Genomic DNA, 27,344 nt, shown 5'->3' on the forward strand with positions numbered 1-27,344 from the left:
CCTCCTTCATATTCATGACATGTGTCATGTCAGTCAGTTTTAGGAAAATGTGTTTCCACCTTTAACGATGCCAAGCAAAATGAACATGTAGGCGACGGCCTATTTTGATTTTATTTTGTAGGAATCTGACACTTCATGGATCAGGAAACTCTCTTAATACAAAAAATGAGAAAGATTAAATCAAGTAAGAGACTGAAACGTAAAGTGTAGTAAATCTCTCGTTTTATTTTTGGACAGAATTGTCCGTTTGTATGGCTTGATATCATCATCCTTTTACTGTGTTGTCATCAGAATAATCAGATCATTTTTGAATCACAGTACTTTTAACATTTACTCCAGTTAAAGGAGTTTGGGTTTAAAATCTCTTCATGCAGTTTAAATGAAAAGCAGCATAAAGTACATTCATTTACAAAGATAAACATTAAAATAAATGGCAGTGTAACTGCCGATAATAATGCATATAATGCATAAAATAAACATTTGCAAAAACAAAAATATAAAAATATTCTTTTGAGCAAGAAATATAAAAAATAAAGATATAAAAGTTGCATTAAGGCGTTATAGTTTGAGATGTTCAAATATCTTAAACTAAGGTTTTTAGGTTTTATGTTCAGTCTTTCTTCTAAGAGTGGTTTGTGTGAGAGTTGTTCAGGAGATGTTCATTCTTCCGAGCACAACGCTGCTACATCCTCTGAGTGATCCGGGAAAAGACGCAGGATGTCACGGGAATATTTGGAGTAGCCGTCATGGGAAAGTAAAACTCGTTTGAGGGTGATGAAAGACACGGCCCTCTCCAGAAGATCTGAGCTGTGGATGCCGTTCTGAAGATACTCTCCAAGAGCAGATTTCAGCTTCTCCAAACTGTTGCCACACTTCCTCTCCAAACATGTAAGAACGCATCTGAAAACAACAGTCACTTTAGTTCATGTGCATTTAAAAGATTAAAGCTTAGAAGATAATGCTTTATGGATTCATGAGTTTCTGAAGTTCTCACCTTGCGTGTTGAACATGTTGAGTCTTGAAGCTGCTCTGGAAAGACACGTCCATGTAAGTCGCCATGTTGAAGTTCAAGCCCTGAAGTGTCTTCGCTGTGAAATATCGTCTCATGATCTTGCATTTATACTCACACCTCACTCCTCTCGGCCAATCAGAAGCCTCAGAATAATGAACAATACTGTGTTGATGAGTGAATCGGTGGGATGTTCTCCACACCGCCATCTGCCAGTAAGGTCACTTATATTCATCTTCATGAATGTGGGGACGCAGGACATGTCAGGTTCCCACAAGATGTTCAACTCAAAATATGAAAGTCAGAGACAACTGTGATTATTGAAATCACAAGAGTTCTTCAATTCCAACTATTGGGAAAAAAAATGCACAGAACACACACATAAATATATATATTGAAACTCTGAGAATTTGAATATCGTGCAAAAGTTAATTTCAGTAATTCAACTGATATATTGAGTATATATAGTAAAGGTGAAACTAATATATTATATAGACTCATTACATTCAAAGTGAGATATTTCAAGCCTTTATTTGTTATAATTTTGATGATTATGGCTTATGAAAACCTTTTCAGAATATTCTAATTTTGAATTTGGGGTTTTCATAATTATGACAAATTCTTATAACAAAATTATAAGAAATAAAGGCTTGAAATATCTCACTTTGCATGTAATGAGTCTATATAATATATTAGTTTCACCTTTTAAGTTGAATTACTGAAATAAATGAATTTTTGCATGATATTCAAATTTTTCGAGTTTCACCTGTAAATGTATATATATATACAACCATAACACTAATTATATATACTGTTACAAATAATTGTGGTTGCCGTTGAATAGGTCGTCTAAAACATAAACATTCTGATGGTCTCTGAACTCATGAAGCCTGTAAAGTCCAGTTACTCCTGTGAGAACCGACACACTTCTATTGTGTGAGTGATTTAATGTGATGAAAACAGAAGTGTGTGAATCTGTGTGTCTCTGAGACTCCAGCCGCCAGAATAAAGATCTGTTAGAAAGCAGCTGCGTGTTCATTGAGCGTCGAGCATGTGGCGGCACACATCCCTCACTGCATTGTTTAGCACTGATGTTACAGTTTTTACTGGAGGACAACTGTACAGTATACCTGTCCAGCTAATGCTTTGCTAACGTTCTCGTAGAGTTATGAAAACATTATTTCTTCAATGTTCTTAGAACGTTATAAAAGCATACAGTTTTTTTTATGTTTAAAAACTTTTTTTCTTGATTATGCAAACGTTAAAGGAATATTCCATTTTATAATTTTGCAAACATTATGGGAACGTTACTTGTTCACTGAAACAAGTAACATTAAAAAATTTTTTCCAGAAAAACAGTTGTATATGTATGCAATGTATAAATAATGCTTTTGTGCTAATGTTTAGAGAACATTCGTAAAGACCAGATTGAAAAAAAAAACATTACTAGAAGAACATTCATCATAACTTTGAGAAAACCTTGCCAAAATTAATATTCTGATATTAAATTGAGTGAATGAAGAGAGCGTGAGAGACAGAACTCAGTCAAAGACAATAGACCTCAAGTAAGATGACCAGCATGAACAGATTGGACTAAACCTTTACACTATATGATCATATACTAATATTATACATTTTAAAATGAAAGGACTAAATCCATGCTTTATTTTAAGAAATTAGTGTAAAAATGTATGCGTATTATAACAAGTATTGCGCCGCAGAGGCGTGAGAAAGCCTGTAGGGAATCTGTCCTGCATTACGACTCATTATCATGTGAATAGACACACTTCTATTGTTGTGTGTGTGTCAGTGTGAGAAACTCTGGAGAACAGAGTCACAGTTCTAGTGTCATCAGCATCATAAACCCAAACACAACCTCAATATTTGACACACACAAGAGAGTCGACACACTTATGGACATTCACACACATGCATGATGCATTCACATGATGTCATATTCATGATGTCATCAGCAGTGTGACCAGAATCAGCAATATCACTATTAATTTTCCTTTATGCATCATCAACTTTTACAATGACTAAGCTTTTGCATCCGGTACTTAAGAAACTTTTCTCATCAAATTGCAAAACTTTTTCACAGATGCAACTAAAATCTTATTTTATGCTAAAAAAAGGAAATTAAAAGTGCTATTTTATATTCCATAATTCATATAATATGCAGGAAATGTATCTGCAATTGTGAAAATAATTGTGATAACTCCCTGACTCGGGAAACGAGCATCATAAACTTTTGCAATGACTAAACTTTTGCATCAGATACTTAAGACACTTCTGTCATCTAAACGCAAACATCTCACAAACACAACTAAAATCTTATTTGATAAAAAAAAAAAAAGCAAATAAAACTTTTTTTTATTTTTTTATTGCATATTCCATTCTAAATTTAGGAAAGTTGCATATTTGCAAGAGAATAGTTGTGATCATAAAGTGTGTGATAACTGACGCGTTTGCCTCCAGATGGCCGGTGACGTCAGCAAGAACAGAGTCTTCAGCGGCACTAATGCTTCATTCAGGACTCTGGATGCTTTTGTGCTCCATTGATGTGAAGACAGAGAGTCAGTGTGGGAACCTCACATGAGATCTACTCACACTGACCAACACATACACACACACACACACACACACACACACACACACACACACACACACACACACACACACACACACACACACACACACACACACACACACACACACACACGCTTCATCATCAGGCTGTGACGTCACTACAGCAATCATAATGCTAAAGATCATAAATTAAGACAAATATCTGCAGTTACTTCTGTGGAAAGACTTGACATTTTTAACTTTTATGCACATAAAATCCATATGCGTCTCTAAAAAAGCTTCAACAATTAGAAAGCATTTGAACAGTTTAGTTTGTATTGCCGTTATATTGCATTTCATTATTCAGCATTTTTCTTATTAATGTATAATTCTTGTTCCTCTCTTTCCGTTTTTCTCAAGTTTAAACTTTATTCTTAAATTGTACAGTAGTTTGGTTCATCTTCTGTTGTTTTTAAATGCGCTCCATAAATAAAGCATTGATCTAATTGGTTATACCGTTTTATATACAGATTTTTTAAATATATTCTAGTGTGATATTAACCTTAGGAATGTGCATTAAACACTGCTTTACACAGTAATTGAGAATCCATGTGCAGGAATGATGTGATGTGAGGCGATGCAGGAGTCACTGACGCCGCGTGTCTCTAATGAGGAGTGTGTGTTGCTTCAGTGACATTGATGTGAACACCAGATCTCTACAGGTCAGCACTTTCTCAGATTCTCCCCTGAGACACACAGATAGAGGATCATTGAGCATGTGGCGGCCCACATCCCTCATTGTCTGGTTGAGCTCTTCCATTGGCTCCAGACTGTGAGAAACTCCAACAAGCTCAAGCCTCACACATTCATATGGAGATTTGTGAGTATAAATAGAGGATCTGCAGCCGCTGTGAATCAGACTCGCTCTGCACAGAGATCTACAGCACAGAGATCCAGACATGACACCTACAATCATCTCAAAGGAGCATCTCCCTCTCAACAACAAGGTACATCACATGATCCTCCTCACAGCAACATCACATCCGCAGCTTTCACGACTCTTCTCCATCACTGCTTATTCCAAGACACGTTCCTGATGCTTTTCTGTCTCCATCTGCAGCTGAGAAAGCCAATAGTGGAGAAGATGCGGGGCAGAGATGCTCTCATCAGCAGCTCAAGTGTCTTCTGGCTCCAGAGCTCCTGATTCCCAGCTGGAGAAAGCAGAAATCCTGGAGATGACGCTCACAGTTCCAGTTCACATGCTGTCAATCAAGGCTTCTCCAGGAGTGTGTGTGAGATCCAGAGATGAGATGAAGACACAGAGCCAGAGAAGAAGCTCTTCCAGAAGCTGCAGACATCATGTGATCAGAACAGGAGGGAAAGTGTCGTGCCTCGGCTGCTCAGACCAGAACACCTTCAGCAAAGAGATGAAGGCCAACAAGAGCGCCACCTGGAGGCCGTGCTAGATCTCACACTGAACATCTACACTAGACTCAGTGACTGTGGCGTTTCAGCTTCTCTTCTGGAGAAAAACTGTTTCATGAGTTCCAGTTTGGAAGAGATATTTGTGCTGCAAAAGTGCTGATGATCCGATCTTCTGTGAAGACTCAAGAGTTCCTGATGGGAACATTTACTGGCGTCTATATTAGACAACATTGACTTTTACATTAAATGCATCTTGATAAGATGTGAAGGAAACACTTCCTTTATTATTTTAAAGGCTATTCATACTCAAGCTTTGTTCTACAAGCTGATGAAGAGTCGATTACACAGAACACTGACAAGAATCTTGCTTCATTATTAATTATTATGTGCTGTTTGTGGCTCAAATTGGGGTTATATTTTATTTCCTCTTAGATGATATTCATAGAGAGACTTTAGGATTTATATTTTATCTCTGATGGGAATATACTGATGTCTATATTAGACAACATTGACTTACATTACATCTTCAAGAGATGTGAAGAAACCCATTTCTTTATTATTGTAAAGACAGTTTATAATGATTTAACATATCAAGCTTTGTCCTAAAAGCTGATCAATTTACACAGAAAATTATATATGAAATGTTATAATTTCTTGATATTAATGTGATGCGTTATAAATTCTGTGCTGTTTATAGTGATTCAAATTGGGCTAATATTTGTCTTCCTCTGGGATTACCATTTTACAGAGACTTTATGATTCATATTTGATCTTTACCTCTTTGGTCTATCATATATCATATTCAAATTCATCCTGTTTTAAGGGTTTGTAAGCGGTTTTTGGTTCTCGACGTTCTCTAAATCTTCTCCTGTACTGTATACAGCGGTCCCTGTTCCTTCTGTGAAGGTTTATAGCAAACTTTGTCATATTGGCATTTGTCATTTTAATTGATCACGTGATCATTTGTTTTTTTGTGAAGGCAAATGAAGTTTTAAAACACAAAAGCAGTTAAGTGAATGTATTTCTGCTGCGAAATAAAACAATCAATTGAACACCTGACATCTTCTGTGATTATTAATGTCATTGTAGCGTAGCCTATGTTAAAAGGAGGACTCTTCTCCCTCTTTGTCTTGAATGAAAATAAGCCACAAAAAAAAAAAACGTCCGCCTCACAAATAGTCCCGATGTTTTCTAATAAATAAAAAAATAAAAAATTAACCCACAAAATCCCATCCCAACATTATCTCTCAATTGTCAAACTCATTAAACAATCACAGTCATTCCTTCAACACTCACACACACAAACACACACACACATTTCATTCTCAGACTCAATTTTTCTATCATGAAAACGCTGCAAACTGAGGGTTTTAAAGGCTCTCAGAAACATGCATCATTGAAGCCATCTTAAATGTATCTGTTCAATAAAACACTTACTCACCTGAGTAATAAATCATCTCCGCGTCGCTTTTACAACTTTTCCAATCCCTCAGTTCTCCATCTCTGAAAAGCCAAGCCAGCAGACTCTCCTGTTCGGCGTTTGTTTAAACTGGTGATTCTCCGGAGGTTGGAGATTTATCGGCTCCATGTGCACGTGTTGTTCTCGCTCGTTTTGACAACTAACCCCTGACCTCTCACACCAGACACGCGGCAAAGCAACCAGAGCATTTGTGTGAAGAGTTCCTGTTCCATAACAGGTCAGGCTCCTACATATAAAATATGCTAGGCCTACATGTTTCCGCTCCCAGTTAAAACAGAGAAATGCATTTGATAATTTTACTCATGCATTAGCCTAATGCATTCATTGATTCCTCGAGACAAGCGCGGAACATGTCTCGAGGCATGTACGCAACATGTACGCAATTTCCCGCCAAAACCATCCCGACATGTCTAAAATATAAACACTTATAATAGGCTTACCATAAACACGTTTAGGAGGAAGTATTGATGATGCATTGACTCAAATATAATTAAGGGGCTCTGTAGTTAGACATGCCATTCACACAAATGTACGGAGAGCCTAAAGGGACATAGTGAAGAAGAAAACTAGATAGGATGAAAAAATTATGTCAGTGCTTTGGTATTCTCTCGCAAATATTTTGCGTTCCACTGAGAAATGTTGCATTTGCTCGCAAAGAACACAAAAGTTATGCATGCAAACACAAACTTTGTTTCTCGGGTTAACGCAAAGGTTTTGTGAGTGAACGCAAAGTTTCTTGGGGAATGAAAAAGCATTCAAATATAGCCTATTTTTCCCACCATGTCACTACTATAAAATAAATAATTTTTAAGAAAATATTTATGCATTATATATAATGTATATAATTGAGTAATCCTGGGATAGCCTACATGAACTCCAGATCGAGGAATCACTGACTTAACATCTATTAAGGATATTCAATGCATTTAATGCATGAGCAAAATGATCAAATGCATTTCTCTGTTCTAACTGAGAGCAGAAACATGTGGCAGATTTTATATGTAAGAGCTTGACTTGTTAAGGAGCATGCAGGAAATCTTCATAATACACATGAAATAAGAGACTGAAATATGAATTGTAAAAAAGATAACTTCTTTTATTTTCTATTTTTTGGACGCAGTTGTCCATTTGTATGGCTTGAGATCATTGTTGAATCACAATACTTATATAGAACAACATTTGCTCCATTAAAGGAGCTTTGGGTTAAAAACTCTTTGTGCAGTTTAAACGAAAACAGCATTCATTTACAAACACAAAGATTAAGTTATAATGCAGTGTAACTGCCAGAAATAATGCATATAATGCATAAAACGGAGCATTTGTAAAAACAAAAATATAAAAATATTCTTTTGAGCAAGAAATTTAAATCCAAATGTAAAAATCATTAAGACATACAGTTATATATCCAAAGTTATATAGTGAGAGAATTTTTAAGTCTTCTTTATGTTCAGTCTTTCTTCTAAGAGTGGTTTGTGTGAAGAGTTGTTCAGGAGATGTTCATTCTTCCGAGCACAACGCTGCTACATCCTCTGAGTGATCCGGGAAAAGACGCAGGATGTCACGGGAATATTTGGAGTAGCCGTCATGGGAAAGTAACACTCGTTTGAGGGTGATGAAAGACACGGCCCTCTCCAGAAGATCTGAGCTGTGGATGCCGTTCTGAAGATACTCTCCAAGAGCAGATTTCAGCTTCTCCAAACTGTTGCCACACTTTCTCTCCAAACATGTAAGAACGCATCTGAAAACAACAATCACTTTAGTTCATGTGCATTTAACAGTTTAAAGCTTAGAAGATAATGCTTTATGGATTCATGAGTTTCTGAAGTTCTCACCTTGCGTGTTGAACATGTTGAGTCTTGAAGCTGCTCTGGAAAGACACGTCCATGTAAGTCGCCATGTTGAAGCTCAAGCTCTGAAGTGTCTTCGCTGTGAAATATCGTCTCATGATCTTGCATTTATACTCACACCTCACTCCTCTCGGCCAATCAGAAGCCTCAGAATAGTGAACAATACTGTGTTGATGAGTGAATCGGTGGGATGTTCTCCACACCGCCATCTGCCAGTAAGGTCACTTATATTCATCTTTATGAATGTGGGGACGCAGGACATTTCAGGTTCCCACAAGATGTTCAACTCAAGAGTTCTGCAGTTGTAGCTTTTAAATAATGCAGAGGACACAGTCAATATGCTTTGAAAATCTGTTTTAAAACAATTAAAAAATGCAAAGAATTATACATTTCAGCACAGGTGTAAAAAATGCAAAGGAAAAAAAGTTCAACTACAAATTAAATTTAGGGTTAGACTTAATTTCTATATAGTGCATCATTAACACTGGATTTGAAAATACAAGTGTTAAAAATTGATACACATGATTTTTCGATGATCTTGTCAGTGCTAAACAAACACTTGTGGACTCTTGAAAGTCTAACATGCTTTAAGAAAGTCTATTCCCATGTGAAACTGCAGGATATGTGTGTAAATATCCATAAGTGTGTCGACTCTCTTGTGTGTGTCCAATATTGAGGTTGTGTTTGGGTTTAGGATGCTGATGATGTGACTGTTCTCCAGAGACCATTCCGACGATACGTCTGAAATATAAACACTTATAATAGGCTTAACATAGTGAATCAAGTAGACGGAACAATTTTTTTGAGGAAGGATTGATAATAAAGATATAGATTATTCCATCACCATGTCACTTAAGGTGCTCCGTACTAATGCATAAAAGTTGCACATTATTATTTACACTAGAACTGTGACTCTGTTCTCCAGAGTTTCTCACACTGACACACAAACACAACAATAGAAGTGTGTCTATTCACATGATAATGAGACGGACAAATACTAATAAAACCCCAGGGATTTAAACTCTGCAAGCGTTTCCCACGTCATTCACGTTCACTTCAAAATCACTTCTGTGCAAAAGTTTTTTAATCCGGGTCAATTTAAAGAAAATATACTGATATACAAGTTAAATTGGTAAAATTTTGAAGGATTTATTTTTATTTTATTATATATTTTTATTTGATCATTTATTGTTTTTTTTATCACAACAGTCTAGCTATTATAAAGTGTACTAATGGTCCAGTGCGACACACGGCACAGATGATTCAGTCTTTGGGAACCGAGTTACTCCTGTGAGAACCGACACACTTCTATTGTGTGAGTGATTTAATGTGATGAAAACAGAAGTGTGTGAATCTGTGTGTCTCTGAGACTCCAGCAGTGACAGCCGCCAGAATAAAGATCTGTTAGAAAGCAGCTGCGTGTTCATTGAGCGTCGAGCATGTGGCGGCCACATCCCTCATTGTCTGGTTGAGCTCTTCCATTGGCTCCAGACTGTGAGAAACTCCAACAAGCTCAAGCCTCACACATTCATATGGAGATTTGTGAGTATAAATAGAGGATCTGCAGCCGCTGTGAATCAGACTCGCTCTGCACAGAGATCTACAGCACAGAGATCCAGACATGACACCTACAATCATCTCAAAGGAGCATCTCCCTCTCAACAACAAGGTACATCACATGATCCTCCTCACAGCAACATCACATCCGCAGCGTTCACGACTCTTCTCCATCACTGCTTATTCCAAGACACGTTCCTGATGCTTTTCTGTCTCCGTCTGCAGCTGAGAAAGCCAATAGTGGAGAAGATGCGGGGCAGAGATGCTCTCATCAGCAGCTCAAGTGTCTTCTGGCTCCAGAGCTCCTGATTCCCAGCTGGAGAAAGCAGAAATCCTGGAGATGACGCTCACAGCTCCAGTTCACATGCTGTCAATCAAGGCTTCTCCAGGAGTGTGTGTGAGATCCAGAGATGAGATGAAGACACAGAGCCAGAGAAGAAGCTCTTCCAGAAGCTGCAGACATCATGTGATCAGAACAGGAGGGAAAGTGTCGTGCCTCGGCTGCTCAGACCAGAACACCTTCAGCAAAGAGATGAAGGCCAACAAGAGCGCCACCTGGAGGCCGTGCTAGATCTCACAGCGGCCAGCGGCTCACACTGAACATCTACACTAGACTCAGTGACTGTGGCGTTTCAGCTTCTCTTCTGGAGAAAAACTGTTTCATGAGTTCCAGTTTGGAAGAGATATTTGTGCTGCAAATAAAAGTGCTGATGATCCGATCTTCTGTGAAGACTCAAGAGTTCCTGATGGGAACATTTACTGACGTCTATATTAGACAACATTGACTTTTACATTAAATGCAAATTCATGTCATTTTTAAAAGACTTTATTATTGTCCTTATCAGGGCTACAAAGATAAATTACCTAAGATCATAAGCAACAACAATAGATTTGACCAAAAAATTAATTAGAAACAAATAGTTTTTTTCCATTTTTGGGATTGCTTGTTCTCTTTTGTCTTCAGTGAAGACTTTATCAAGGTCATCATGGACTTATGATACAGAATAAACTATTTAATCTGAATTTGCTTTGGTAAAAGCAATGAAACAATTTCTGTGAAGGAAATATAAACCCTTTTTATTAATCAAACTTTCGAAGTTAAAGTTTTTCTCTTTTGATTTAAGGCTATTTTCAGCTTGGAAAAATATGTATACTGACTTTGTCTTCTGTGAAGCCACAAGCCGTAATGTGATGCAAATGTACGCAAAAGTCTTTTATAAAGAAGTGCAGTCATTCCTGAACCATGTTCTGATGTAAGTTCCTGTGATTTGGAGAATTGTTCAAATGAAAAGTTGTGATACGTTATCACTGAATGAATGCAGATATCAGTCACTGAAAATAAAACAAAAAACTTCACTATGTTTCCTCATGTTTCCATGTAAACTGAACCTCCACTGACAAAAACACCAATAATAATAGATTAATACTAGAATAATACTATAAGCATTCGTAAAATATGAATTTTGTTTAAGACACCATTTTTTATGAACCAGATTTTAACACTACCATAGCAAAGTCATGAAATAGTTTTTTGCATAACTCCCAAACTACATTTTCAAGAGATAAGTCTCATGTACAAGGTTAAAACAGCAAGAGCGGATCTTTAAGGACTCTATATAGTAAAAAAGAAAGTGATGTATTTGTCATGTGACGACTCACACAAGTTTCAACGTCAACATTAAATCATGATAACATGGTGAATGACTAAAGGCATAGACGTATAGGCTGTGTCTCAATTTAAAAGGATATAAATATACAGACAGCTGGGCATTCGATGAGTTCAGGGAAGTCCTATGATGCCCAGAAAAGCTGTCTAGTAGATCTGTTCACGGGTTAGAGGAAAATTATAATGATATAAATAGGGATATTCAACAACCGTTTTTTGCCTAATGTTAGAATAAAATTAGAATATCGTGCAAAAGTTAATTTATTAATTCAACTTAAAAGGTGAAACTAATATATTATATAGACTCATTACATGCAAAGTGAGATATTTCAAGCCTTTATTTATCATTTTGATGATTATGGCTTACAGCTTATGAAAACCTTTTCACAACATTCTAATTTTGAATTGAAGCTGTAAGCCATAATCATCAAAATGATAACAATTAAAGGCTTGAAATATCTCACTTAGCATGTAATGAGTCTATATAATATATTAGTTTCACCTTTTAAGTTGAATTACTGAAATAAATGAACTTTTGCACAATATTCTAATTGTTGGAGTTTCAACTGTACATAAAATCATGATAATAGGATTCACGTGTAAGTATAATAGAAATCGATACCGTCTGCAAACACTGCATAGATTCTGAAGTGCTTTTCAACTCTGAGCGTCCCTGAGCGTTCACTACAAAAATAACTTTCACTGCTTATTTACACACTGAAAAATCATAGTTACTTTTAAAAGAGCCTTTTATCCAAAGCATCTGTATATGAACTGTGATGTCTGTATCTGTCCAGTTTCTGCTTCAACACCTTTATGTTTGTAGCTGAGATCCTTAACCTTTAACCAACCAGTACGCCACGCATTAAAGAGAGTCCCGTTTTAGGAACGTTTCTTGTTGCTGTTGATTCCTGCGTTCTGTTGTGCGATGATAAAGTCCAGGATGAGCTGGGCAGATTTCCTCGGTCGCTCCATCACTACAGAATGACCACAGTTGTCTAGCAAATGAACCTGGGATCCGGAAACGGCTTCGGCCAGAACTGAAGCCCCGGACACGTCCAACACCTGTAGGATACGGTATACAGTTTAGTCTTTAACCCCTTATATTGGCACCGGCCAATGCCATTACATATTTAAAACAGTAATATCCTATACTAAACCTAAACTAATCTTGACAAATTATATATCATTTGAAAGCTTACAATCTCTAGTTTACATATTTGGTGGCTGATTTTCAAAATAAATAACAGAGGAGCCGCAATTTATCAATTTGCAACAATAATATTTTCATACTCCTAAGGCGTGTTCAGACCTTTATTTTGAAATAGTGAAAATCATGAAAGAATGGTAGAAACCTCAGTTTGTTTTCATGCCAAGAGTTCAAAAGATAGCATCCATTCAATTATTTTTAGAAAAAAAGGTCTGAAAATGTTTTAAATATAAAGAAAAAAAAAATAGATTCAGCATTTGTGCTATAATGCACATACGTGATCTTTCTGTTTCTTATGGTTGAATTAATTTTAAAATCTGCCAAACTTTTGCCAAACCATCCTATACTTTCGAATAGGATGTCTACTTCATAAATTGTATGAAAATTATACAAAATAATGGTTCAGATCACTCAAACAACATATGGAAATGGAGGCGCCCTTATATGGGCAGTAATGTCCACTAGTGGAGAAGTGTGGTACTGCGCACAAACTAAATCTCACTGAACGCTTATTTTTTTGAGATATCAACCTAAATTTTTAAACACAACTTGTTCAGATTTTTGGCTTTGATTTTTTTGCATTTTTAGAGTCCTCCAGGTTTTGAAAATATATATTTTATATAAAATATGAATAATAAAAAAATTAACATTATACATTTTCATAAACTTAAACTTCTATAACTTTTTTTCTGTTTAACTTCCTTAATTTATTTAACTTCTACAAAAATCTGCTAAAATGTCTTCTTAAAAACAAGACCAATCTTACATCTATATGTAGGATGGGGATGAAATGCATTTTTTTCAATGGCTGATTCTTAAACTTACAACTACATGTGATTTCAAACCTTGCAAAGAAGAAAAGCAATCACCAGCAATAGTGATTTATCATTGCTAACCCTAAAATTATTTTAACTTTGTCACAGTAAGTTTGGAAATTGCATCATTTAAATAGATTAAATTCTAGCGGTATCAGATCAGTTTCTGTGTGATTAGTAATGCATCACACACACATAATAACACACATTACAACCCATGACATTTCTTCTTCACAACATGTTTTGTGCCCACATTGCTCAAAATGTTATGGAGTTTAAGGTCAGAGCAACTGTAGCAAATTTTTAAGATATTCATTTTTTCTTTTTTAGCTCTTTTGGAGATTTTATGGTTTATAAAGCATGTTAATGTGAGTAAAGCATGTGCTATATGATGGCTTTGTACAGTTACTAATCAAGAAACTGTAAGACGACTAAGGTGTGTTAGTAAAGTAAACAGGGAGTGCAACAGTAGCTTATCCATCCACACTTTCAGTGGCCTTGGTTGCGGAAGTATTTTTCCCATTCATTTTTTCCCATAGGGATTTTTAAAAAAACGCCTTCATTAAAGCATTATAAGCCCTGAATCAAACCAACTAGCTGAATCACCACACATTGAAGCCAAAAAGTATTTAAAAATCAGACAAAAAAGGCAAAGGCACCAGACTGTGTACTTAACCGCTTTAACAAGGATTATAAAACGGTTAGTTCCAATCCTTGATTCTGATTGGTCAATAGCTGTGTTTTATTCACGATAAAACACGGCTATGACCGCTTCACCCAACGGTTCTATGTATCACTACACAACACCCCTAGCAACCGCTCTTAGAAACTTAAACACATGTTTGATCTCATTGATAATGTTCATGCTATAGTACAGTATTGTGAGAGATCGAGTAAGCGAGTGTACCTGCATTTACAGTAGATATAGCATTTTCCTTCAGGTCAGTCCTATATTCATAATAAAAAAATCAGTTTGAATGTCCGCTGCGATATCTTGTCTTTTCAACAGTTAAATGGATAGTTCACTTTGAAATTACATTTTGGTATGTTTTATCTTACCTGAAGTGCATCCAAGATGTCGGTGTCTTTGTCTCCGCAGTAGTTTCAATGTTGATATTTTTAGGTCAAACCTTTCTTGTCTGTCAGTCATATAATGCAGGTCTATAGGCACTGTCTCCAAAAGCATGCAGTCCAAATTAAAAAATTCCCCATCGTAAGTGCACATTGATGGCCTAAGCTCGCGCGAACTCATCCGGGAGTGTTGAGTTTTCACTTATTCCCAATTTGTAAGCCTTCTATCTTGACACACGACTCGCTTCATTGTTCAGGCCAATCAGAGGCATACGTTGAGCCGTACAGCCAATCACACGCGTTTCTGCTGAGTTTAAAAATGCAACGTCCAATCGAATGCGGTTAGATTAGTTTCCGGGGAAGAAATCCGGTGTAAACAGATCAGATGGACGTTGTTGTGTAAAAGAGATAAAAACGATATAAATACTGTTCGTTTTATCACACAAACCGCTTGTTTCGTGTCTTAGGCCATCAATGTGCACTTACCAAGGGGAATTTTTTAATGTGGACTTTTCTCTGCATGCTTTTGGAGACAGTGCCTATATACCTGCATTATATGACTGACAGACAAGAACGGTCTGACCTAAAAATATCAACATTGAAACTACTGCGGAGACAAAGACACCGACATCTTGGATGCACTTCAGGTAAGCTAAAACATACCAACATTTAATTTCAAAGTGAACTATCCCTTTAAGGGGTTTTCCCGTGCCTTTCTTCTCCATGATCACAAGTTTGAGGCATTTCGATGTGTCTTTGCCGCCATCTATTGGCGAAATAATGTATGTAACTTATGTTGCTGTTTACAGTCAGGGACTATTTTTTCCCAGCGGAAATCAAGTAAGCGAGTGTACCTGCATTCACACAGTAGCCATAGCATTTTCCTTCAGGTCAGTCCTATATTCATAATAAAAAAAAAATCTGTTTGAATGTCCGCTGCATCTTGTCTTTTTAACAGTTAAGGGGTTTTCCCGTGACAGTCATCTGTCAGTTGTGTCTTCCTTCTCCGTGATCACAAGTTTGAGTCCGTTCAATGTAAAAGTCTTCTCTACTGACTGACTCGCTCATAAAGACAGTGTTTGCCGCCATCTATTGGCAAAATAATGTATGTAACTTCTGTTGCTGTTTACGGTCAGGGACTATTTTTCCAGCGGAAGGAAGGCTTTTAGTGATTTTACTTCATGAAAGTTGCATAGATACATATTTTTCGGCTTTAATATTTGTAATAACGGCCCTTCAGCCGTGACTTATTCACGACACAGGACTAGCCTCGAGTACCTTATTGCTTACAAATAACTACAATCCCATGAAGCATGAAGCACTGTACACACACACACACACACACACACACACACACACACACACACACACACACACACACACACACACACACACACACACACACACACACACGATTTGTTTATTTTGATTCTCTGATTGGTGGAGATTTCTCTGAAGAATCATGGGTAGTGTAGTTTTTTATATAACACGATTATTTAAAAAATAAGTTGAAATTATGTGGACTGATGGTTTTAACAAAAGCTTATATCATCGATTAACAACCTCATAGTTTACAGGGCTGTCTTTAAAGGTTTATAAGTTATGTTAAAAAACAGTTTCCCTATGGGGGAAATTAATAGCGTTTTTACTTCCAGAAAAGTACGGTTGTGATCTATTCAGTTAAAGTAAGTCCATACCTGGTCGTTTCTTCCCCATATGACTTGCAGAGGAGTTGAGATGAGATGCATGTTCTCATGTAAAGAGTGTCTGGATTTTTCTCCGACAAGCTCCATAAAACCTGCAGAAAATATTAAGAGTTAATGACACAGATACAGAGAGTAAGTTACAGTAAAACAACACCAGCGATACTCACACTCTCGGTAGAAGTCATTGTTTGGGATGCGAACGTCAACCAGACCTTGAAGAATCTAGGAAACCAGAGGAAGAAAAAACAGTCATTAGCAACTGATTCAGTGTTAAAACTCTCATACGCAGAATCACTCGCTAAGTTTCCATCCACTTGTCAATCGAATTATCTGAAGTTCGGTAAAAAAAACTCATGCGAATAAAGCTGGTGAAAGTGTGTTTCCATCCAACGGCTTTAAAGCGAATAAAAACCAGTGCGTAATGACGTCACATGCTGTTTTGCGATCAAATTGGTATATCGAATTGATTTGAGACATTTTAAGGTGTTTCCATTAATTTTCGCTCTGAATCGCACAACATTCAAGCCAACGTTTGCGAACAAAGTTTTGCTAGACAAAATGCAATTCGTTATTTATTCGGCAACTAACGTTTCCATCAGGGTTTATCGCATAAGCCGTATATCGATCAAGATAAAATCGATATCGAGTCGATATTCATGAAATTCAATCGAATTTTACTGTTTCCATAAGGCATTTTTAATTCGATATCACTTAAAGGTTGGGTAGGTAAGAATTGTATAAAGAACTTTTTTTCAAATTGGCTTAAACTGTCTTTATATACCAATACATAATTAAAATGTAAGTACTTTGAAAAAGAGAGTATAAAAATTGAGTGACTCTAGTGTATTTAATCTTCAAAAAACACAGCTCATTAATTCCTACTGGGACGAAACAAGTGATTGGCTTGCGCGACTGTCACTCTCCGTCGCCATGACTACCGCCGCTATTACTGGCTCCGCCCACCCGTTTTTAGGTGGGAGTGAATGTAATTAATGAGCTGTGTTTATTGAAGATTAAATACACTAGAGTCACTCAGTTTTTTATACTCTCTATTTCAGAGTACTTGCATTTTAATTATGTATTGGTATATAAAGACAGTTTAAACAAATTTGAATAAAAGTTTTTTTAGACAATTCTGACCTACCCTACCTTTAATTGAAGTAAAAACGTGTGGATGGAAACATAGCTAATGTGCATAAACACACCTGTTTAGGAATCTTAAAGCGCACGAACGAGCACAGTCGGAGCATCTCCTCCATCTCCTCTGGTGTGGAGGGAATCAGCGGGATCTCGTCACTGTCCTGACTGCTCTCCAGCTCCCTCAAACGCTGAACAAACTTACTTTCAGTGGGATACTGAAGCCCTGTGAATCCAAGAAAAGTTTGAGAACCGGCCATCATATTTCAGGGAGACGAATCATAAAAAAAAGTCAAACTGAAGTAACCTCTTCTTACAGTTTTTTATCAGTATTTTATTGTTTACACACAGTATAATGGCCTTTTTTTGGCACAAAGTATATGTCATAGGATATTAATATGATACTTTGGACGTTTTGCAATTAAAAACAACATAAAAAACATCCGGACATTGCCTAAGAATGGGTCATTTGCTCCAAATGTTGAAATGTCCCTTGATGAACTATTACTGACTCTGACCATCAGGATTATTGCACTGTTGAAGAAGTACTGGGTCAGAAACAAAATCAACACACACACACACACACACCCACGCACGCACGCACACACACACACAGACACACACACATTCTTATACATCTATCTTTATGAGGACATTCATTGACACAATGCAATCTCTAGCAGTTTACCCTAACCTTACCCATCACAACTAAGTGCCTAACCTGAACCCTGACCCTAAACCGACCCTTAACCTCATTATAATCTTATCCCTAAAACCAAGTCTTGACCCTCAAACAGGCCTTTAAAGCGGTCTCAGAAAGTGAGGACCGGCCAAAATGTCCTCACTTTACTCTCTTTGTCCTCACTCCAATGGTCTAAAACTCAAACTGGTCCTCACAAAGATAGTTGAACAAGTACACACACACACACACTCACACACACACACACACACACACACACACGCCCCTCCCAATAAGAGAGTGTCCTACATTCAACACCTTTAAACCTCACTTAAAACAGTGCTAGAAAACCAGAGATGTACTCATTTTTATTACCCATAAACATGAACAATGTCTTTGTCATCATGTATATCATATATTTTTGTTTTGTTGTTTGTTTTGTCAATGTATATTGTTGTCAATGTTACAATATTGTTGTTATAGTGAATGAATGCTGTATGATTGTTGGCTGTCTTTATGTTAGTCTTATGTTACCGGCCTAGGGACTGCAGATGAAAAGTAGTTCATGAATATGCATGGTCCCTATTACGTCACAAATAAACCAATCAAATAAAAATAAATAAATAAAAACACACACACACACACACACCTGCAGGACAGATGAGAGTGACGCCGCAGAGATCAGTCGGGTGACGGGCAGCATAAACTCCTGCTACGTTTCCACCCATAGACGTGCCGATCAAATGGAAAGGCTTTTTCCTCAAGCCGGTGCTCTTGACAAACTACAGAAAGAGGAAAACATGAGAACATACAACCAGCTGTTATTAAAGAAACGACCAGTTTGTTAAATGTTTTAAAACTATTAACATTCTTGGTTATACAAAACATTCCATTTAATCATTATTATGCAAACATTAGTCAAGTCAAGTCATCTTCATTTATATAGCGCTTTTAACAATGTAGATTGTTTCAAATCGGCTTTACAGAGATAAACGGATAATTTAAAGTAACAGAGATTGTTTTGTCTTTATAGCGGTTCTTGAATAAAGATATTTTCCAGCTAAAGTTTTCCGATCATTAGTTATTAAATTAGAGACCGCTAAGATCATAGATATACATAATAAAGGCTAGATGTCTCGTCTGCGCTGCTGGCCAATGGAGGTCGACGTCCGCACCTGGCGGCCATCCTCACTCGTAACATTGTGTTTTAATGGTGCATGTAATTTTTAAATAACCATAACTTGCTCAATTTTCTACCGATTTTCAAACGGGTTGGTTTGTTATAAACGTCAGAGATGTAGTTATGACACTGCATACTTATGAATAATTATAATATTATATATTTCAACATGTTCAAGCATCCAGAATTATAGCCACGTTAATAACGTTTGTAAGAAACCAATACTTTTGTAAATCTGTCAAGATTTCAGCGAGATAAGAGTATTTGTTTTCGTGCAGATCACTCACCGTACATCAGGAACCACAGAGACCGCCAGAAAGCTTGCCTGTGACAAGATGGCCGCCGGTGATGACGTTAGACACTCCGCCGTAAGACATCTAGCCTTTATTATGTATATTTATGGCTAAGAAGACACCGTTCTCTCTACACAGATTTTAAAAGTGAACCTGTGAGAAACGCTGATAAGAATTAATTCTATAGTTATGCGCATTTGAATATATGTGCGCAGGTTTGTAATTCCCTACAAACCAAGCCTTAACAAACTACTTGTCTGGCCTTAAAAAAATGTAGACCGAATTTTATCACTTCAGGGTAGATACGCGAAACCGAAATGATCCCGACCACGCTTTATCTGTAGAGTGGTAAAGGGATCCTCCATAGGGAGACTAGTTGGAACTTCAGCACTGCGTTGTCATGGGAACGTTACATTAGAATGTTCTCTGAACATTCTAAAACAAGTAGTAACATTTTAAAAAAATGTTACATAACTTTGAACGAACATTCTAAAGACATTACTGGAAGAATGTTTGCTCATAATTGAGAGAACCTTGTCAGAACGTTGTTGTTGTTGTTAGCTGGGATATATAGTTGCATAAGGGCGATGCAGCAGTAGACCTCATCAAATGTGCTCCAGAGATAAAAGTGAGTTATTTTTAATCTGCATCCATCAAAACAAGAGGCTGCACCCTTCATCTAGAAACAAAACACTCGCTCAGCATCCAGAAAATGCCTCTTTCAGCGCAATCTGCTCATCCGTGCAAATCACTAACTACCACAAGTTGCTTTAAATGATAAACAACCTCAAATGAGCCCAAATCAATCCTGTACGGGCGGTGTATTTCAGGCTGGGAAACACAGGCAAGTGCCCCAGGTTTGAAGAAGGGCGTCTATTTTAGGCACAAGCCCGTGTTGTTGAAGGAAAGCTGATTAGCTCTGGGAGAAGAATAGAGGAAATGAAGACACAAGGGCTTTTCACTGATCTCCAGATACTTCTGAGAAATCTCAACATGTAAGCCTAATAAATCCACTGTGTCATCATGAGAAATGTATTAGTCTGCAATGCATACTGTGTGATGTTTAGCCAAAAAGAAGAACTGGGTCAGTGGCTGGGGATTCATCAAGTTCAATTACATCAACTTAAGTGACAGATTTGAAAAACAGGGACTTTGTCTTTATCGTCTTTGTATGAATTGAAAAGAAATCAATCAAAATAAAAATATTATTATGTTAGGGCTGTAAATGATTAATCGCGATTAATCGAATCCAAAATAAAAGTTTGTGTTTACATAATATATGTGTGTGTATGTGTATAATTATTTTGTATATATAAATACACACATATGCATGTATATATTTAAGAAAAATTTGTCATTTATATATAAAATAGTTCTATTTATATATAATATAAATCATATAAAAATATATATTCAGTATAAAAATGCAAATATTTCTTTTATTATTACAAATTATTATTATTATTGCTACATACATACATTTTATTATGGATGATAAAATTATATTATGGATATCATATATATATATATATATATATATATATATAATAAATAAATGTATATATATTTTTTTCTATTTAATATGCAGGTGAAACTCGAAAAAGTAGAATATCGTGCAAAAGTTTTTTTTTTTTTTTTACGTTTTTTATTTTATTTTTTATAATTTTGATGATTATGGCTTGCAGCTTATGAAAACCCCAAATTTAGAATTAGAATATTGTGAAAAGGTTTTTATAAGCTATAAGCCATAATCATCAAAATTATAACAAATAAAGGCTTGAAATATCTCACTTTGCATGTAATGAGTCAATATAATATATTAGTTTCACCTTTTAAGTTGAATTACTGGGGAAAAAAAGTAACTTTTGCACCATATTCTAATTTTTCCAGTTTCACCTGTACATATTTTACCTAATTTCATAAGTTTTGTTGTTATTGTTTTTTCACCTGATGTATCCGGTTGACTTGGCCCTCTATGGAATAATCCTCAGGACCGGTGCGTGTCGTCCCTTCATGTCCCGGCATGTCCACACACACCAAGTGCACATTTCTAGGGAGAAACTACAAAGAGCAAACAACATCAGTCAAACATTTCCATATAAAACATCATCTGATCCATATAAAACAAAGCAATGATTGTGTCAACAGAATATAATACTTTTTGACCGATTTCTAAATCATATTACATAACTGTTCTTTAGATCATGTGATTTGTTGGTTATTATGTGGAACAGTTCATTAATTTTAAGCATTTTATATGCATTTTTGCCCTTTAAAACCCCCAAAAATAGCAGTGAACTGTTAAGCCGCTGCGGTTCCTTGCCTTGACCACACCGAGCCACATGTCCTTGTGTGCAGAGAACCCGTGTAACATGAGGACGGACGGACGTGCGCCTGGATTCCCTCTGTGAGAGAAACAGAAGCGATATCCTTCATATTCTGCATAATCCACCTGCATTCCCAGCCGTCTGCGCCAATACCTGTTGAACACATCACCAAAAAGACTCGAATTGAAATAAAAATTGCATGAAAATAAAAATGCTATTATGCAAATCTAATGTTCTGCATGTAAAATAGGTGATTTCGTGGTAATTTGATATACAAAATGGTACTGAAGGATTAAAATGCTTACATACCATCCATGTTATTTATAATTTTTTGAAGCAAATGCAAGTCAAGTTTGCCGGTGCAAAACTCACAGCCATGATGAAAAATAGTTGGAAGGCTGTTGCGTATATGTGACCCTGGATCACAAAACCAGTCTGGAGCCGCACGGGTATATCTGTGGCAATAGCCAACTATACATTGTATGGGTCAAAATTATAGATTTTTCTTTTATGCCAAAAATCATTAGGATATTAAGATCATGTTCCATGAAGATATTTAGTAAATTTCCTACCGTAAATATATAAAACATGTATTTTTGTGAGTGAATGCAGCACAATCGTGAACATAAATGCACAACTTTAAAGGAGATTTTCTCAATGTTTAGATTTTTTTGCTCCCTCAGATTCCAGATTTTCAATAGTTGTATCTCGACCAAATATTGTCCTATCCTAACAAACCACACATCAATGGAAAGCGTATTTATTCAGCTTTCAGATGATGTATAACTCTAAATTTTAAAAAATTGACACATAAGACGTATGTGCTATAATCTACCGATTTAGTCCGATCACATAAAGTGACAAGACTTGCATGCATGGGGAATCGTTCATGTTCAAAATGCACTACGCCTATATTTTAGCAATTGTAATAGTGATGCTTTCAGAGTCTGAGAACACTGTTCACAAGCGATCCAGAAGTGACACTGAAGGAAGCAGTCCAGAGGCAAACAGCAGTTTTGATGACTGTGTCATTTAGAGCAAAGTTTGCCTCCCAGATATTACGAGAACCAAAGTCTACCGGGCAGCTTGCGTAAGATTCGACTGACATCAGCAACAAATGCAGCGCTGCATGTTCACGGCTAATGCACACACACACACACACACACACACACACACACACACACACACACACACACACACACACACACACACACACACACACACACACACACACACACACACACACACACACACACACACACACGCACACACACACAGCTTCCTGGATGCATTGAAACATCATGCATTATTCAAAGCTGTAGATATGTGTGACGACGAGTCAACAAATCCTTCACCCAGTTTAGTGACACGATAAAAAGAAGAGGCTGTTAAACGAACCAGCTTTATCAATGTCACCAGATAAGAGACGTGCTAAATAATACAAGCCTGAAAAGCAGTCGTGAATCCTGAAAGATTAGCCTTTAGATCGTGCCAGAAAACTAAAAATAATAATTTTCTTACCTAGTATTTTTGTCCTTATTTAGTTTTTTCCAGTATAGAAACCTACAAACATTATCAACTTAAATCAGGATACATTTACTTGAGAAGCTAAATGTAAATGTTCAAAATTAAGTGAGTTTATCCTTAAAACAAGAACAAATCTGCACATGGCGTAAGAAAAAATAAACTTAATTCAAAAGGAAAACAAGTTTATTTTTCCTTACCTCAATGACATATCTTTTTCTTGTTTTAAGCATGACTTTAATACAAATTAATAATTTTTATTGAAAACGTGACTTCATATTTTTTTATAGCCTATAATAATGACTTAAAGTCATTTTTGCTTGTCAAGTAAGTGCATCTTGATTTAATAATGTTTAAGTATGTGTACAGGACAAGACAAAAAAACAAAATAAGACAAAAATATTAAGTAAGAAAATCATGCCCTGGAAACATTGCCAATTTTTTTCACTGTTAAACATAATTTTCTTTGGAATTTTATAATATTTTGTGTGTGTCTGGTGCTGCTAATGACACAGAAATAACACGTTGCAACTTTATCTTGTGGATTGGACCCTGTGGTTTGTGTAACTGTAACTGATTGTATTGATAAGGCTTTTAAAATAAACAGAGTGTGCTTTTTTTCTCGTTTAATTAACGGCAGCACTGTGAAAAATAACAAGTGTTAAAATCAGTGTTGGGGAAAGTTACTTTTAAAAGTAATGCATTACAGTATTGCGTTACTCCCTTAAAAAGTAATTAATTGCATTACTTTTTTAGAAAAGTAATGCGTTACGTTACTTTTGCATTACTTTTTTCCCCCACCTGGGCTGGGGTTGTTTTTTTAATAACACAAAAGTTATATTTTTGGGCAAATGTAAAGACCCTTTCACACCAAAAGTGAAATAATCATCCTCAGGCTGAAGGACATGTGTACAGTAGAGGAAACCACACAAGCAAACCTTTCTATCTTTCTATAGTGATTTTTGCTTATTTAACTGAATCATCGAAGGTCAGACGGAAGTACATTGGTCAATAAAGTAAGATTAAATGCATAAAAAATTGTTTTATTTAACAAATTTAATTTTTGGAGGTTTGCATAGTATTCTGATTCTGCATTTCACTGATTTTATTCATTTTGAGGAATATTGAATATTTTTTTGAGCAAGTGAGATGAGTAAATGCTCACATTTAGTCTAGAACTACAATAAACATCATGTTCACACACACACACACACACACACACACCTCCGCACTTTGATTTGTCTCAACATGAGGACAGGAGAGCTGTCAGTCAATAAATGGGAAAACAAAGTAAATTGCGTTACTAATTTGAAAAAGTAACTCAGATATTTTGTTGTCAATTTTAAAAGTAATGCTTTACTTTACTAGTTACTTGAAAAAGTAATCTGGTTACGTAACTCAAGTGACTTAAAAATGCTGAAATTACTCTGAATGTCTGTACTGAGAAATCCAGGACATGCCAATCTTCTTCGGATGCTCTGAGCTCTTGTGAACTCGAAGGACTTCGTGAAGTGAAATTAAATTTAAGCTCGGATCTCTCCAGCACTTACCAGTGATAAACTTTAATGAGAGCTGCAGGCCAGAGCAGGAACGAGGCAACGAAAGCCAGGATGGGGATCGCCAGCGTCCCTCCGGCAATGATGAACATGTTCAACACGTCCAAATCCATCCTGTTAAATAACACAGCACTGAAAACACATATGCAGCTTTTGGACCTGACCTCATGGCAGATATAGCTTTTAATAAGTATAACAGATAAGATTATCTAACCATAACTGCAAGATATTTTCAAGCAAGGACGGAGAAAAAAACAGAAATGGGTTCATGCCCAGATGTGCACAGCTGAGACCAACAGAATCCATTAGCGATGCAAAGGGAATAATTGAGGTGATTATTAAGTGAAGCAAAATGATAATAACATCAGGGTTAAATACCTCTATAAATGTGCAAATCCCAAATATATGGGGAAATAATGCAATTTTATATAATTATATACATTACGTACATTATATACATACACACATGTAGCCTATGTATATTGCCTATATGCTAAGCCCTTATTTATACTTTCATAGTCCTGAATGATATGTTTATCAATAGATTAAGCAATAAGTAGCCTATATCGAGCGTTAAAACTGAGAAGGGAAGTAAAACAAAACAATATGCATTATTTAAATCACGTGATTTCGAGTAGACTACACTTGCATTTTTACTAAAAAGAAACATGAATTAATAACACTCTGATGCACTGACTAAAATTTCGCAATTACATGTTACATTGTAACACATCGTATCTGTCATGTGAGCTTGAATACATTTCCATGACAGTGAAACGCATTTGATCGCAATATTAAATGCAAATGCTCTTTATGTATAGTTAGCATACCTTTAAATGTCCGTGTAATGCGAGAATGTCCAGTAAAGGCCGATCAAAGCGCAGTCATGTCAGCCTTTGATCTGCAGACCCGAGCGCGCTCACTGAACAGGGAAGTTCGCTCGATTTAAAGGGGAATAGATGCGGGAAATAATGTTCCGTCGATAGGAATTATAAGCGAACATCTGTCAGGTGCACACATCTGACAACAGCAGAATCCAGTGGGCGGTAAATGTTGCTGGATAATAACAGTTTCCTGAGACAAACGTCCGTCAGGTGGCGCGCGGCGGCTCACATAACCAAATCCCACACTGAAGCGCATTCATATTTCAATATGACGTCTGGTCTACTGGATACGCTTGTACAATTTAAAGTATAATTAATTAAATAAATGAAAATGCCTGTTATAAAAAAGAAACTCGACTAGCAGTCATATCTGCGAAATTATGAATTAATATCCCTTTTCCAGTAACCACAAACGGCTGTGATTGGTTCATCATGACTAGCGTTGAGAAATGTAACAGATATCAACTGACACCGCACCGTCTAGTCAACTGTCAAAGCGGTCTCCTGAATAATTAATACAGTGATTCAATTTAATTATCCTTGATTTGATATTGAAAAGTTAAAATAGCAGAATATTATTTAAGCCAGTATTTTTATTTTATTTTTTTATCTATCCGCTCATCGTGTTTCAACCATAGACTGTAAAAAAAAATAGGTTTCAACGGAAAACGCGCTTATTTAAAGGGTAATACCGCGGGAAAATAAATGTTGTTTAAATTAAAATGTAGTTAACTTATATCAGCTGCACAACCTGCGTCTCAGAACGGAAAGGACACGTGTAACTCGAGAGGTTTTTCAAGAAATCAAAAGCACACTTATGAAACAATATTTTGTTGTTTGGTATGCGATCACTTTAAGGAATGTACCTGGCGCGTTTGAACGCACAGCTGCGATGGCCGAGTGGTTAAGGCGTTGGACTTGAAATCCAATGGGGTCTCCCCGCGCAGGTTCGAACCCTGCTCGCAGCGGCGGATAATATCTTTAATCAAAACTGGATCTATAAAAAAAAAAAATCCTAAATGACTCCAAGTGGAGGTTGGTGCTGATGTCGGGAAGAAGGCAGGGATCAACTATAGGCTGTTTATTTGGGTAGATTACATAAAGTATGACCTCAAAAACCACCACAGTGCATCTGGCAAAGTAATAATTTTTCAGGAACTGTTGTTCCTATTAAAATACTTCTATACAACCACATCTATATTTAGAAATTAAATAAAACAGAACATTTTAAAACCAATGTCATCCTAAAGTTTTACTTTAAATGCAGGCGTTGAAACATTTCAAATGAGACAATTTGGCAACTAAATTTTTTATTTACCGGCCATTCTGAATGTCTACTAGCCAAAACAGCAATATCAAAATCACTGCTTAAATTTAAATTTAATATTTATTGATTGTATATCATAAAAT

General features: G+C 36.3%; 3 protein-coding genes and 2 pseudogenes across 7 annotated transcripts; 2 read left to right on the plus strand and 3 right to left on the minus strand.

Annotated features, from left to right (window-relative positions):
• Positions 1-201: 201 nt before the first annotated feature.
• LOC306990377 (uncharacterized protein) lies at positions 202-7,024 on the minus strand. 3 transcript variants are annotated; one of them, XR_013795863.1, is made up of 4 exons: positions 6,444-6,983; positions 1,128-1,358; positions 995-1,029; positions 202-900 (listed from the first exon to the last, which is right to left on the minus strand). XR_013795863.1 is itself a non-coding variant. In XM_079597141.1 (3 exons), exons 2-3 carry the CDS (start codon positions 1,216-1,218, stop codon positions 660-662), a joined length of 465 nt encoding a protein of 154 aa, XP_079453267.1. In that variant the 5' UTR covers positions 1,219-1,358; positions 6,444-7,024; the 3' UTR covers positions 206-659. The 3 variants fall into 3 exon arrangements, 2 of the variants coding, with proteins under 2 accessions (XP_079453267.1, XP_079453266.1); XM_079597141.1 differs by having other exon boundaries at positions 206-900; positions 995-1,358; positions 6,444-7,024; XM_079597140.1 differs by lacking the exon at positions 1,128-1,358 and having other exon boundaries at positions 207-900; positions 995-1,088; positions 6,444-6,885.
• Positions 4,354-5,196, plus strand: LOC306990370 (annotated as a pseudogene). Its single transcript has 2 exons — positions 4,354-4,584; positions 4,698-5,196. The product of its transcript is annotated as an uncharacterized misc_RNA (transcript).
• A 533-nt stretch (positions 7,025-7,557) lies between the features above and the next one.
• LOC306990961 (uncharacterized protein) lies at positions 7,558-8,666 on the minus strand. Its single transcript, XM_079598319.1, has 2 exons — positions 8,315-8,666; positions 7,558-8,220 (listed from the first exon to the last, which is right to left on the minus strand). The coding sequence occupies exons 1-2, from the start codon at positions 8,536-8,538 to the stop codon at positions 7,980-7,982; spliced, it is 465 nt and encodes a 154-aa protein (XP_079454445.1). The 5' UTR covers positions 8,539-8,666; the 3' UTR covers positions 7,558-7,979.
• A 1,102-nt stretch (positions 8,667-9,768) lies between these two features.
• LOC306990527 lies at positions 9,769-10,490 on the plus strand (annotated as a pseudogene). Its single transcript has 2 exons — positions 9,769-9,998; positions 10,112-10,490. The product of its transcript is annotated as an uncharacterized misc_RNA (transcript).
• A 202-nt stretch (positions 10,491-10,692) lies between these two features.
• On the minus strand, positions 10,693-26,178 carry abhd6a (abhydrolase domain containing 6, acylglycerol lipase a). Its single transcript, XM_079597480.1, has 9 exons — positions 25,881-26,178; positions 25,045-25,164; positions 21,967-22,123; positions 21,591-21,704; positions 18,820-18,952; positions 17,560-17,717; positions 16,522-16,576; positions 16,346-16,446; positions 10,693-12,617 (listed from the first exon to the last, which is right to left on the minus strand). The coding sequence occupies exons 2-9, from the start codon at positions 25,161-25,163 to the stop codon at positions 12,435-12,437; spliced, it is 1,020 nt and encodes a 339-aa protein (XP_079453606.1). The 5' UTR covers position 25,164; positions 25,881-26,178; the 3' UTR covers positions 10,693-12,434.
• Between the last annotated feature and the right edge of the window lie 1,166 nt (positions 26,179-27,344).

The sequence above is a fragment of the Phoxinus phoxinus genome, assembly GCF_949152265.1.
Source record: "Phoxinus phoxinus genome assembly, chromosome: 22".
Classification (NCBI taxonomy): Eukaryota; Metazoa; Chordata; class Actinopteri; order Cypriniformes; family Leuciscidae; genus Phoxinus; species Phoxinus phoxinus.

Bases quoted from the DNA above. Each gene is read 5' to 3' on its own strand.
- LOC306990961 (XM_079598319.1), bottom strand. From the start codon at position 8,538: ATGGCGGTGTGGAGAACATCCCACCGATTCACTCATCAACACAGTATT. The intron at 8,221-8,314 runs GTGAGAACTTCA...TGTTGTTTTCAG, and splicing joins CAACATGTTCAACACGCAAG to ATGCGTTCTTACATGTTTGG.
- abhd6a (XM_079597480.1), bottom strand. From the start codon at position 25,163: ATGGATTTGGACGTGTTGAACATGTTCATCATTGCCGGAGGGACGCTG. The intron at 16,447-16,521 runs GTGAGTATCGCT...TATTTTCTGCAG, and splicing joins CAATGACTTCTACCGAGAGT to GTTTTATGGAGCTTGTCGGA. The intron at 12,618-16,345 runs GTATGGACTTAC...CGTATCCTACAG, and splicing joins TATGGGGAAGAAACGACCAG to GTGTTGGACGTGTCCGGGGC.
- LOC306990377 (XM_079597141.1), bottom strand. From the start codon at position 1,218: ATGGCGGTGTGGAGAACATCCCACCGATTCACTCATCAACACAGTATT. The intron at 901-994 runs GTGAGAACTTCA...TGTTGTTTTCAG, and splicing joins CAACATGTTCAACACGCAAG to ATGCGTTCTTACATGTTTGG.